General features: G+C 36.0%; 1 protein-coding gene across 1 annotated transcript in view; it reads right to left on the bottom strand.

The window, feature by feature from the left end:
- Positions 1 to 820: 820 nt before the first annotated feature.
- The window catches only part of LOC102840949 (eukaryotic translation initiation factor 4 gamma 3-like), a 218,460-nt gene continuing 204,253 nt past the window's right edge, over positions 821 to 15,027 (bottom strand). The window contains exons 8-10 of the mRNA XM_006862347.1: positions 8,376 to 8,484; positions 1,059 to 1,898; positions 821 to 966 (exon numbers count right to left, since the gene is read on the bottom strand). Coding sequence (XP_006862409.1) covers positions 947 to 966; positions 1,059 to 1,898; positions 8,376 to 8,484 — 969 coding nt within the window. The 3' untranslated portion in view covers positions 821 to 946. The remainder of the gene's footprint in view (positions 967 to 1,058; positions 1,899 to 8,375; positions 8,485 to 15,027) is intronic.

Raw genomic sequence — 15,027 nt, 5'->3', positions numbered from 1 at the left:
CCTTATGAACTAAGCTGAGTGAGAAAATCACATATTAATAGTACAGATTAAGTTTTTGATTTGTCAAGTTTCCCTATCTACCACACAGCTCAAAATAGGTAAGTGGTGAGGAAGTTGTTGAGCAAACCTGCCCTGGTGCATTTCTAGATGAACTGTCAGAAGTATATTCATTTGTCCAAGTGTCTAACTCACATAAGCATGACTTACATGATAGGCATAAAGACAACAAATTATACAGTGAAGGGCAATATGAAAGACCATGCCAACTTGCTAAAAGCTAAAACTTCAATATTCTTGTGGGCTACTGAACAAATAGATGATGTTTGTTGTTGTTGTGATGTGCCGTGGAGTCAGTTCTGACTCTGTACAGGGTTTCTGAGGCTGTAAATCTTTACAGGAGCAGAAAGCCTCATCTTTCTCCTGTGGAACAGCTGGTAGTTTTGAACTGCTGACCTTGCGGTTCACAGCCCGATTCGTAACCACTACGCTACCAGAGCTCCTTAAATAGATGATAGGCCTCAGATAACTTTAGATTAGAATTTAAGAACCTAATGGTCAGTTCCTAAAATCCTAAGCAATGTACATTGAAAAGATTTGGAAAGAACATAATACACTTTGATAACATTAATGGCCATTTAAAAAAACTAAAAGGCAAAATACAGCTGTTTTAAAAACAAAAGTGGGAGAACATTAAACTTAACTATGCAGGATTTAAGGACTATAGGCCACGGTTGTTCCGATTGGTTTCCAGAACCAAAGAAACAAAATTTATGACTGAGGAATTTATTCATATGAATGAGGCAAAAAGAACATGCATAGCGACATATATTTTGGAGGCACTTTGTATATTTGAAATTTTCATTTGTTTTTGTTAGACAATGTAGTAATTCTTTTGCTGTCTGCACTAAAACACAAACACACCATTGAAGAAAACAGACTAGAAATTTCAGCATTCATTCGATGTTTCTGGAAGTCAAGGAAAGTAGTCAATTAAAAACAAACACGGCTGCTTCTTCATGTTCAGCAAGCATAGTAGTATTAATGGCAGGAAAGCTTACCTGGGACAGGGCTCTTTCTTGAGTTTAAGCTCTGAGAATCTACAGTTTCTTCTGCTTGCCCGTCTGCTTCTGCCTCCATCTTTTTTTTAATTTCTTTTCCATCTTCATTAAAGCAAGTTCTTATGCTCTCCTCCTCTTCAAAGACTCCCTGAGCTTTGGTGGGAGCAGTAGGAGCACTCATGGTAGTGGCGGCAGCAGGAACAATGACTGGAGTGGGAGGAGGAGAAGCTGGAGGAGTTGGAGGAGATGGAGAAAAGGAATGAACTGTGGAAGGGGTGATAGGCGTGGACACACATTCTACTTTCATTTCTTCTGGGGGATTTTCCAGAATCTCCAATTCAAGTGTCAATGGCAGCACCTCCTGCTTTACTATTTCCACAACGCTCTCCATGGCCGGTAATTTTTCACTAACTCCATTCATTTCATTAATTAGGTTAGTACTAGAAATCAGTGGGATATCATTAGGAGCTACATTACAAGGTTTCTTGCATATATCATCATCAATGTCATCTGTTGGTGAAGGATCCGATGTTTCTGTACAAGATGTGGGACTGGATATAGGAAATGTGTCCTCTTTTGGGGAAGAGTGTTCACATCTGGCATCTAAAGCAGTGGTGAACATTGGTTGGCTACTAAGAACAGCAGAAGTGGGAGAAGGAATCATATTCCGAGCAATCGGAGAAACAGTGGTAGGTGACGCAGGCTGAGGAAGCACTTGTGTGGATTCTACAGCAGGTGTCTCAGATGTCTGGCCTGCTTGTTCTTTCTTCTCCCCACTGAGGACTAGCCTAAGGACTGGAGAAGGAGACTTTAACACTGGATCTGGTTTTGGCTTCTCTTCTAGGGAAGAAAAAATAAGAGTTTTAACAATTTTAGATTAGAAACTACATTGTATAATTTTCAGTCAATTATGTCATCCTCTTAATCTAAATCATGGGCTGCAAAATAGAAGCCAAAATACTGGACTTATTTTGCAACTCTGAAAACATTGTCACATTCTTTTCCCAGTTACACCTACAGTTACTTGGTCTTCATCATGTATAAATTTTATTTTGGAGTAAGACATGAGATCAATTCACCAAATGACGTGTCACCAGTACAATGGAACAAGCTTATCAGAACAGAAGCTACACTATTCTTGGGACAAGATAGAAACTTTCTTTACAGTGGAGAAAAGTTCACCTCTATCAGACCCTGTTTCCTGTGGTGATTTCTAGCAGGGCTGCAGGACTCCACAAAGGCAAACAAACACTACATGGTGGAAATGCTATGAAGGCTCACTTCTTATCTGCCATGTTTCTACCCTGCCTGAATCCTACTCATATTACTTCATGAAAAACAAAAACAAAACTATGTTTTAAGAGAGACCATAATAGTCTCAGTGAAAATTTCAAGTTCTTAAACAAAAAAACAAGTTGATGAATTAATTTTCATTTATCAAAAGTAGTATGTAACCAGAAAAAAAATGTAAGGATTAAAAATGAAAAATTATCCTGTGTCTTCAAATGTAAAAGAAAAATTATTTATGTAAAGGAGAACCCAAAGTTAACACTCAGATAAGCAAATCATTTAATTAATATACACATTTGAAATATTTCAGAATAATACATGAAATGCATACATGTATGTTCTGACAGAGAATGAGAGTAAGAAGAAGAGTGAAATTAATTGTCACAATAAAGGTACTAGAAATAAATTGTCACAATAAAGATACCAGAAAAATGCAAGGAACTCTAATAAAATTTTTTATATTCTAGCTAAACTAGGATGGAATTCACCCCTGACAGAATGAAATCAAAGAAGATTTAGACTAGTTTCTGGCCTTGTGCTACTGGATAAACAGGGTCCACTGGAAAAACAGAATCACCTGAGTATGTTTATCAACTGCTGACAAAATTTTTAAGCCCCTTTAAAAGACAATCTAAACTGTTAAGGACTTCACTTTCTCCTCCAGAAATCTTTACACATTAGTGACAAAGAGCCTTCACAACAAACAGTAGTTGAGTCTGTCAGTGAGAATGTGCTCTGTGAATCAGAGAAACAGATGGTAAATATTACCATTCAACTGTCAAAGCTTTACTCATTTACATTTACAGGTCTTAAAAGCCACTTAAATTTATGGGTGCAAGAAGCTAGTGCTTCTAAATTTGGACTTTGCCTTTTATCACTGCAGCAGTGAAATAAGATCAATAGACTCTCCCTGCCAAATCCCATGGACTAATTTGCCAGAACAACATGAAACAAAAATATTTTAAGTGAGAAAATGTCTTTGATGAAAATAATTTCCAGCTCATTAGAATCACTGCTACATGAGTCCTCCAGAATCCACTGCAAAACTGTAAAAACACATCAGATTAATAGGCTAGATGCAGTAAAATAGAAAATAAAGAAAAAACACTAGTTCTAGCATTAACAATCCAGTAAGAGTATGTCTGTCAACTCAGTGATTAATGCTGGGAAACAAAATTTCTAACAATGAAAAGCCAAATGAAAGCATGCCTATGACTGACAACAATAAACACATATATACTCTTTAGAAAACCCAATAACAGTAAAGAGCAAGAAAAACAAAAAGATGTTAATTCTACTGGGAGCTCCTCATTCTGAAATGTTCCTTAAGCTACTCAATAAAGCTTTGCTTACAGAAAACTGAGGATCTAAATAAAGAACTCTGATTTTATTCTAAAAGCTTTTACTATAAAGACTATGATTTATAGGGTACTAATCATTCAAAATCTAATATACTGCTTTAAAAATATTTATTCTGCTTAATCATCTTTAAGAATTAATAGGAATTCCATCCTTAAGTTATTTTTCTAAGGAAATAATCATGAAAGAATAAGTAATGATGAAAGTCTAGAATACTTATGGAAGATTTTATAACAGAAAAAATTTAGAAATAAACTAAATATATAAAAGGGATTTATGAAAAAGTTACTGGCCTGGGCATATAATGGAATATAATGTAATCACTTAAAACAGGCCTTTATAAGAACAATGACATAAAAGTTGTTTTTATATTGTTGTTAAGTGTCATTGAATCTGTTCTGACTTATACCAACCCTGTATAGGGTTTCCAATGCTATAAATCTTAGTGGGAACAGAAATCCTCATAGTTCTCCCATGGAGCAGCTGGTGGGTTTGAACTGCCGACCTTGTGGTTCAGTCTAGTGTTTATACTACAGAGTCACCATGTATTCTCTCTCTCTTTCTACGTATAGACACGAGGGTAGGTAAAAAAAAGCATTGCTGCAAAGTCATAGAAACCTTTATTAAAATTATGACAATGTGAAGCTGTTGTTTCTTGATCTGTCCTCCATCTAGGTACACTTCTGAAGGCAGTGTTTCTATTTCTCTACCTTTCCCCCAAATAACTGTGCATTTTCCATTTACATCAAGTCAAAACAGCAGTTTTGGCATCCTTAAGGGATGCAAATTATGTTCCTTTTCAATGTTCTTTTGAGTTTAGGGGGAGAAAGGTTGAAAGGGCAAGATCATGGCTGTAAGGTGGGTAGGGTAAGGCTTCTCAAAGCAATTCTCATAGGACAGCCCTTGCTGCCTTCAAAGAATGAGAAGATACATTGTCGTGATAGAAAATATTTGCTCCATGAAACTTTCCTGTTTTTTTTCTCAACAGTGCAGTTTTCTTAAAACTTCTTCCTAATAAGCCCCATGATTGTCCTGTGCCCTTCAAGAATATCTATCAAAATGATCCAATTGGAATCTAAAAAAATAGTTGCACCTTCTGTGTTGACCACTCTGCCTTGAATTTAACTGCCCAAGTTCAACCCCTTGGAAGTCACTGTTTTGATTGAAAACAAAATTTAAAAAATGGAAGGCACCCTAGTATGTATAAGACGAAAACAAGTGTATTACTGATAGAGCTTGTCCACTGACCACAGTGCTACGTTTAAACATATTCTTTTTGGGAATAAACCTGCACATGTATGATCAGGAACCTTAGTAGAAATACTTTTTGACTTACCTTTGTATGTATGCGAGTGTGTGCACACGTGTGTGTGTTTGTGTGTTTGCAGAGCACAAAATGTACTAGAACATAAACCTAACAAAGTAACTTAAAATCTACATAATAATAAATGTGCATAGAGGCAAATCTGGAATTACATAGAGCTTAGTAGTAATGTTACTGGGTGAAGAAATAGCAGGTTACTTTTTTCACATTTTTTCTATATTTTTTTTACATATTTACAAGAAAAAACCCAACAACCTCACTTATATTTTCATATAATAGTGGAACCAAATAAATGACTTTTTAGCTGATTGAGAGGGTTCTGTCATCTAATGGACAGAGGCCTGGAATGCTGAGCTTCCTACAATTTGAGGGACAGTTTCACTTGAAAAATAATCCAAACAAAATTTCACTGCCATTGAGTCAATTCTGACCATATGAGACAGAGTGTTACCAAGGCTTAGAATCTTTATAAAAGCAGACTGCTACATATTTCTCCTTTGGAGCAGCTGGTGGGTTCGAACCACTGACCTTTTGATTGATGATAGCCTAGAACTTTATCCACTGTGCTACCAGGGCTCCATTAAAAAATAATAGTCCTGTCCAAAATGCCAACAGAGCAAAACTGCAATACATAGTTGAGTTATAACAGGTATCATTCAACAGGCACTCACCCTTTCCTAAGGTACCTTTCAAAGTTTTGTTTGTACTTAATTATACCTTTACCTTCATTCATGGAATCAGTCCAGCTGTTTACAAAACTTTTGAGAAAACTGATATTGAGTCTAACACCATATATACATTGTCTTCTTTAATTCTCACAAACACTAGTGGGTAGGAACTATTTATGTTCTTAGATTACAAATGGGGAAAACAAAGGTTTGAGAGAAAATTCACAGGTCCCAAATGATATAACTATCATGTGCTAGAGCCTGAAAATGATTTCAAAGCCCACATTCTTACAACTCAGGAAGGGTTGAAATCGAGCAGGTAGGAGACTTTACCACTAACAGGAGACAGTTACTGGTGAAAGCCCTCAGTAATGACACTTTCATTGAGAGAATGAACCCAACCTAGCTGCACAATGCAGTCTGTTGTTTCTGGTAGTAATAGAGCAATATTTGAAAACAGTTCATTTTTGCATCCTAATTTAGTTTCAGAAGGAATCTACAGTTAAGAAAATTTCTAACTAAAGAAAAAAAAATAATTTTCTGTAAAATATGGTGAGCCCTTTCTAATATTATCTGAATTCATAAAAATTTGTTTAGAAAAAAAATACTGTGAAAATTATTTTATATATTGATGATTATGTGTGGAATTAGAAAAGAGTTACTCAGTTTTCTGGTAAATAGCTAGCGTTCTTTACCAGAAAGGGAAGACAGCAACAGTCCTAAAGAGTTACTTATATAAGTGCGATGAAATAAATTTAAGAACAAGTTTTTCTTTTCATAATTTTCCCATTTATCTACTTTTATATCAAGTTAAAACACTGTGTTGATTATTCAAATTTCTACTAAGCAAACAATTAAGGGGAAACCAAGAACTTGCATTCATTCCATCCTTAGGAAATCTAGTTCTAAAGAATGACAAATCGGTAGAGGTAGAAAGTTAATGTTTCATAATATTTATGGATACTACCTCAACTCCTAGAGGGTGAGGGGATTTGATATTAGCTTGAAGCATGACTGAATCCTCCCTAATTCTGGGCACTGCCAGAAGTATAAGGCAGTACAACTTTTATAAACATGTCAAGGTTAGGGTATTACCACTTACCTTTTGATTTAAAACTATTTTATAAAACAAATACAAGACAGGACTTATCTCTGCTTAAGTTTACTTTTGCAGGGTCCTCAATGCTCAAGGGAAATTAAAACTTAATTGTTAAATTCTTTTTGGGAGGTAAGAATAAGGAGTGTGGGTTAGGGTTGAGACTTTGGCTAAGTCTAGACTAGGCCTAGGACGTCATTTATTTTTAGGGTTATTGTTAGGACTAGGGTTAGTGTTGGGGTGAGAGTTGGGCTAGGACTAGGAGTAAGGCTTTGTTTAGTCTGAACTTTCTAAACACTATAATATCTGTACAAAAACACTTAAATCAGGTATTAAAAGTTCTTCTTTGAGGAGCTTTATAACTGTCATTAAACTTGCAATGTTAATCAAGAAACCCTATTACTAAACACATCCATTTTGTATTATGGAGTCTTACTGTGTGATTTTATAGGATAAGCACTAGACTGGAAAGTCAGTTTGAACCGAAAAGTCAGCAGTTCAAACCCATGAACTGCTCCTCGGAAACCCTATACAAAGTCCCTATGAGTCAAAACTAACTGGACAACATTTAACTACACCAACAACTCTGTATTATGGCCCAATTTCCAAAAGCTTTTTAAAAAGACTGATTCTTGCAAAATATATTTCCTGCCAGGCAACCACAGAATAATAAGTTTGGAGGAATGAATAGTTTAAGAAATTGTATCTCATTTATACTTTTTTTAAAAAATGAAGTCAGAAATATTATAAAAGCATGCTTAAAGTCACTTGTTTTCCCCTATTCCTAGTGGGAATTGTCTCCTAATTTCATTTTAACTAAGGTCGACCTAAAATCCAAAAGGCAGGAAAGAAAGACAGACTATAATATCCCATTTTATAACATGAAATTTCCCTTAAAATTTTCTACTTACAATCCAAAATGTATTATGTGTATTTATTTGAACTAACAGTTGACATTTCATGTTCAAGGACATTAGGAGTAGAGACCTTATCCTATATCAATAATAATGGCTATAATTTACTAAGGGCTTTTCATGTGCTAAGTACAACCCCTGTGAGGCAGGTCTTCTTCATGGCATTCTGTAAATGAAGGAACTGAGGTCAAAAAGTAAGTGATTCAATCAAGACCAAATAGGTGCATGATGGAACAAGGATTTGAACTCAGTGCTATCTCCAACTATAGCTATAGAAGCCCAATCTTGTAAGAAGGAAAACTTATCTTTTTTAAAATAGCAAAACTCCTCATAAACTGTGCTGTTCTTGGAAAGCAATATATATACTATGATTTATTTTTCCCCCAGCAATATTGTTTAAAAAACAAAACAGTTTAAAGTAGCTAAGTTTTTACCTATAAGTAAATATTCACAGTGGGTTATTAAAATGTAGGGAAATTAGTCCAGTAACTATCCCTGTTTTAATTTTCTGCAGCTAGAACAATTTGATTTTCATCTCAAAGTTCCATTTGAAATTAGGTATCTAAATAATCCTCAGCTATTTTAATCTTACTCTTGAATGCTGAAAGCAATGTCATTATAAAAACGAGACTAAATACAAGAGGGAGGAAACAGTCATACACAAACCTTGCTTCTGGTCGCTAGCTGCAGTGACAGGGGTGCTGGCAGCAAGATGAACGCTCTCCACAGTCCCATAAACCACAGGGCTGTGCTCAGGGACCTGGCTGGGCAGCTGCTGGGATTTGAAGTACAAAAAAGGGTGATAATGAGCGTGCGAACATAAAAACCAGCAATATGGAACCCAAGCAAACAGGAAAGACAGAGTGGGGCAGGAAATTACAAATTAAAGAAAGTAAGGGGGAAAATATATAGCCAATTTAATAAATTCAAAAAGTACATGGGAAGATGGGACAGGGAGGGGGAAAGGCAGCAGGAAAGGGGAAGGAAGAGCGATGATTACCATTAACCAAACCACAGCAAAAAAAGACAGCACAACAGACATCAATACAATTCATTTCCCGTTGCTCCTTCTAAGGACAAGCTGGCTGTCCACCTAACAACAGATGTCACATATGAGAGGGTAGTTAACATCCTCCCAAGCCAAAGACCAAAGGAATTTAGTCAATTTAGACTACCTAGCACAGAAGCTCTTCTGCCAAAATCAAGAATAAACAGAAAAATATGATGGTTTGAAAGTCAGTTACTGATTCAAGAAAACAACAGTCAATGATGATTTCTGTTATTTGTCCATATAATCATAAAGGTGAAATCAATTTGGAAAGTGCCTACGTGCACTTTCACCTGAAAATGTCTTTAGGTTCTGGGTCAAGGATGACATCTTTTCAGTCAGACACCTGAGTAAAACACTGGTTTTACAAAGCTCTGAGGAATCCCTCATTTTCACTCAGCCACTATATTCAAAGCAAAAATGCTCATCAAAATTCAACCAGCATTGATTTAGGAAATTGCAGCCATTGTTCATCTTAGAAGGAACAAGGATTACAGAAGTAAGGACAAGAACACTCTTTCTACAACACATTCCACACAGGTATTATTTCTGGATTTGAGAGTTACACAAAAGCCACAAAACAAAGCAGTGTCTCTCCTCAGAGATCTAAGGTCAAGTCTGCGGGAGTTACGCTCTCCAACATTGAATTCTGTCAGCATACCAGAGCAGAGCTCCCTGCACAATTCTTCTCTTATTTGGTGGGGAGGGGATTTGGAGGTGGGTGAGTTTGGTTGGGCAGGATCATTTAAAAGTGAGGATGAATGAAAATATTTTAAAAAGTCAGTGACTCTCAGTTGAAGTGGTTTGGGCATGTATCATTTAAGATGATAGCCAAAGCCACTGCCATAGAATTGGTTCTGACTCATAGTGACCCTGTACAAGGTTTCTGAGGCTGTACATCTTTATGGGAGCAGAAAGCTTCATCTTCAGAGGAGCAGCTGGTGGGTTTGAACTGCTGACCTTGCTGTTCATAGTCCAGTTATTATCCTATAGCAACACCAGGGCTCCTTATTTTGATGATAAATGTTATTTAAGTAATAATGCTGAAAATAAAAAATATTATACAGGGTCGCTATGAGTTGGAACTGACTCAACAGCACTTAACAACAACAACAATGGATGATATAAGCAACAAGAATGGGGGAAATGGTATAATTTCAACTACTCAACTACTCATTACACCTGGAAAATGCTCATATTTCACAGTTATCTCTACAGGAAGATGATTAAAATGCTATTTCCATATATAAAAAATGAAGAAAGTTACTGTTTCACTTTAAGCCCTGGACAAATAATTGAAGAATACTGCCATTATTACTCTATCCTGAATGGTGAGTGTATATTAAAATTCAAAAATTGGAAAGGCTTCATAGCTATAAGGGAAAACATGGACTCCATTCAATTCTACTGGCTGAAAATAGACTTGGAACCAATGCAATATTCTATGCTCTCCAGCATTTATTAAACAATTGTCCACCTTATCCAGGAAAGAAAGATTTGTGAATTGTGTCATTTAACTGAAAGGAAGAAAATATTAACTATGCCAAATGTCTGGGAAATTTGTAACAAAAAAAGAGGAGGTGATAGCTGCAAAAAAATGTGTTGCCAAATGATATCATTAGAAAACATGGATGTTTAAAATATTAAATGACTACTGATAAATACAAATCTATACAGATCAGAAGGCTTCGATCTAAGCTTGAAATACCTTCACTAATATTAAACAGCTGCTCAGACAGGTTTAATTAACAGTCTTAGGAAGAATTTATATCTAAAGACTCATAAGAAAGGAGTGAGATAGCAGGTTGATTGCTCTAAACCCAAGTATCTTGTACACAGTGATAGAGCCACAGAATGCTAGCGATAAGCTTCTCAAGTCTCTTCAATTGTGAAATGAAAGGGAACAGGTTATCTTATAGTCCATTTCAATTTTAACATTCTATAAGGAGTTCTGGTAGTGTAGTGGTTACAAATTGGGCTGCTAACCTCCAGTTCAGCAGTTCGAAACTACCAGTTGCTCTGTGGAAGAAAGATGAGGCTTTCTGCTCCTGTAAAGATTTATAGTCTTGGAAACCCTGTAGAGGGTTGCTATGGGTTGGAATCAATTCCATGGCATACAACAACAAGACAAGTTGTGATAGTAACAATATGCTATATTAACACAGAATATAATTCAATGCTTTAATCTTGTTTCTGATTAATTTTAATTATGGTAATTCACTTAATTTTAACGTTTTATTTCTCTTCTTTCCCAATGAAGTAACTCAACTATAAATAGTCTATTATAAAGGAGAGTGGCATCTTTGAAAAAAACAAATAATCATGGTTTATTTTATCTAATTAGTAAATCAGAGAAATCTGGAAATACACGGAATGTTGCAACTGAAAATATCACATTGAATGCTGTATGCACTTCATTTCATAAAAAAATGGAAGTTAAGAGTAGCTGGAGAACCTAAACACAAATTCACTGCCATCAAGCCGATTCCAACTCATAATTGCTCTATAGGACAGGGTAGAATCATTCCTTAAAAGTCTCTTAAGGCTGGAAATCTTTACAAGATCCGACAGCCTCATCTTTCTCCTAAGGAGCAGCTGGGCTTGAGTCACAAGCCTTGAGATTAACAACCCAATGCTTAGCCTCCACTACCACCGGGGATAATTACATAGCTACAGGTGGGAATGAAAACAGATAGAATCATTCAGGAAGGGTATGATTTTACATTTTACATATCAAAATGTAAAATAATTCAATAAAGAGCTCAGAGTGTCAGGGTTAAAAGTCAAGGCTGATTTACCAACTCTTTCCACATTGTTGCAATAGTTCATAATTTATGTCAGTGCTGAACTTTCCCTCAATAAAACTCTTCAAAATCAAGATAGATGTAGAGAAAATAAAAACACATGTTTTCCATGCCTCAACTAGAGTGATAAGTGAATTTAAAATTAGGGCAAGATATTAGATTCAGGTGTCCAAGAAATGAATTTCCTTTATAAATTCTATTTGGTGATCTGTCTTTTGAAAATTTTTGTATTAAATTTGAAGTACTAGCTAGCATCGAGGAAAATGGCAGACTTTGGCTCAAATACTAGACATCTCATTCACTTTTTTCATTGAGTGGTAACTTATTCGGTATCAGATTCTATAGTAGACACAGGCAACAAAATCTGGAGTACGCTCAAATAGTTCTTAGTACAATTTTCAATTTGTCATTCTTTACACAGCCAACATTGTTTCTGCTTAGAAAGGGGTTATATGCTTCCTTTACTTTATCTTTTAATACTGTCCATGAAAGAATGCATAAGAATATTTAAACAATTATTCACCTATTTTAACTACAGGGTCATCAAACTATGGACAATGGGACAATACCTGTTTTTCTACAGACCATGAACCAAGAAGCTTTTATAATTTTTAATGGATGAGGTAAAAAATTAAAAGAACATTTCTTGACATATGAAATTCAAATTTGAATGTCCACTATAAAAGTGTTACTGGAACAGCCATGGGCATGTCTACTTATTATGTACTGTATAGGAGCTCTGGTAGCATAGTGGTTACGAATCAGTCTGTGAAGCTTAAGGTCAGCAGTTCGAAACTACCAACTGTTCCATGGGAGAAAGATGAGGCTTTGTGCTCCTGTAAAAATTTATAGCCTCAGAAACCCTGTACAGAGTTGCTATGAGTTAGAACTAACTCCACGGCACATAATCACCACCACCATAGCTGCTTTTGTGCTACAAGACACTACTACCAGAAATCAACAGAGATTTACAAAAATGGGAAAATATACCATGCTCATGTCAGGAAGACAACATTGTGAAAATGTCAACACTACCGAAGACAATCGGTAAGCATAATGCATATCCAGATTCCAATATCGTTCTTTAAAAAGATGGAAAACCTGATCACTAACTTTATATGAAAAGGTAAGAGGCCTCAGATATGCAAAGCAGTACTTGAGAAGAACACTCATTACTTGAGAAGAACACTGTCAGAGGACCCTCGTATTTCCTTACCTAAATCTACTACAAAGCCACAGTAGTTGAAACAGACTGGTATGGGTACAATGAAAGATACATAGGTCAATGCAACAGAATTGAGAAGCCAGAAGTAAATCCAGCCACATACAGTCAGTTGATTTTTTTGACAAAGGAACAAAACACATTAAATGGGGAACAGATAGCCTCTTCCACCAATGATACTGGCATGAAACAAGATATATATATTATATGTAAAAACAAACTCAATGCAGATTAAAGACCTAAATATAAAGCCTAAAACTACAAAGACCAACAATGAAAAAATAGGGACAAATTCAGGGACTCTGATACATGAAATAAATACACTATCAAACATAACTAAACACATACAAACAAAACACAAAATAGATGACTGGGACCATCTAAAAATTAAGACACATATACATCAAAAGATTTTGCCAAAAAGTGAAAAGCGACCCACAGACAGAAACATTTTTTGAAATAATCTAGCAGACAAGGGACTAAAACCTAAAATCTATAGGAATCTCTAACATCTCTATAAGAAAAAAAATTTTTAATGGGCAGAGGACATGAACAGACACTTCTACAAAGAAGACATTCAGGAGACCAATGAACATATGAAGAAATGTTTGTGATCTTTAGTCTTTGCTTTGTTAGGTGCTATCGTGTTGGCTCTGACTCATAGTGACCCTACGCACAATAGAATGAAGCACACTCATATTTGCATGAACCCACTGTTGCTGCCACTATGCCAGCACATCATGTTGAGCATCTTCCTCTTTTTCTCTGACCCTCTACTTCACCAAGCATGATATCATTCGCCAAGGACTGGTCCCTCCAAAAAACATGTCTGAAGTATGAAAGATAAAGTATCACTATCCTGGCTTCTAAGGAATGCTCCAGCTGTACTTCTCCTAAGACTGCTCTTCTGGCAGTCCTTGGTATCTTCGGTATTCTTCTTCTGCACTACAACGTGAATGCATCAATTCTTCTGTGGTCTTCCTTCTTCCACTGTCCAACTTTCACACGCATGTGAGGCTATTGAAAATACTATGACGTGGGGACCAGATAGGTGCACTTTAGTCCTCAAACTAGAATCTCTGCTCTTCAACAATTTAAAGAGGTTTTCTGCAGTGCATTTCTATAATATGCCATTTGATTTCTTGGCTGCTGCTTCCATTAATGCTGACAGTGGATCTAAGGAAAATGAAGTCTTTGACAACAGCAATCTTCTCTCAATTTAACATGATATTATTTACTGGTCCAGATGTGAGGATTTTTATTTTCTTTACATTGAGCTGCAATCCATAATGGGAGGTATGGTCTTTGAGCTTCATCAGTAAATATTTTAAGTCCTCTTCCCATTCAGCAAGCAAGGTTGTATCATCTGCATATCGCTGGTTGTTAATGAGTTTTCCTCCAATCCTGACATCACGTTGTTCTTCATATTGAATTGCTTTTCAAAGTATTTGCTCAGAATACAAAGTTGAAGAACAACTTTGAAACATACCTTTCCAGATTTCAAACAACTCAGTATTCCCTTGTTCTCTTGGTCTATGTACAGATTCCTCATGAGCACAACCAAATGTTCTGTAATACCCACTCTTTGCAATGTTACCTATAGCTTGTCATAATCCACACCAATGAAAGCCTTTGTTTAGTCAATAATGCACAAGTAAACATCTTTCTGGTATTCTCTCTTTCAGCTAAGATCCATCTATTGTCAGCAATGATATACCTAGTTTCACATCAGATTCTGAATCTGGTTTGAATTTCTAGCAGTTCTCAATCAATGTACTGTTGCAGCTGTTTTTCAATATCTTCAAGTAATATTAATGATATTGTTAGATGATTTCTGCCTTCTATTGGCCCACCTCTCTTTGGAATGGGCAGAAATACATATCTCTTACAATCAGTTGGCCAGGTAGTTGTCTTTCAAATTTCTTGGTATCGATGAGTAAGTGCCTCCCTTGCTGCATCAGTTTGTTTGTAAAGATTTCAGTTTGTAGTCTGTCAATTCCTGGAGCCTTGTTTTTTGTTAAAGTCTTCAGTGCAGCTCAGACGTCTTCCCTCAGTACCATCAGTTCTTGATAATATGCTACCTCTTGAAATGGTTAAACAGCGACCATTTCTTTCTGGTACAGTGATTCAGTGTATACCTTCCTTCCTTCCTTCCTTCCCTCCCTCCCTCCTTCCTTCTTTCTTTTTTTATAATGCATGGATTTTATTTTTATATATTGTTCCTTATGCTGTAGGTTAATACTG

The sequence above is a fragment of the Chrysochloris asiatica genome, unplaced genomic scaffold (genome assembly GCF_000296735.1).
Source record: "Chrysochloris asiatica unplaced genomic scaffold, ChrAsi1.0 scaffold00047, whole genome shotgun sequence".
Lineage (NCBI taxonomy): Eukaryota > Metazoa > Chordata > Mammalia > Afrosoricida > Chrysochloridae > Chrysochloris > Chrysochloris asiatica.
The sequence above is the reverse complement of the archived record's forward strand: the minus strand, read 5'-3'. Positions and strand labels throughout refer to the sequence as shown.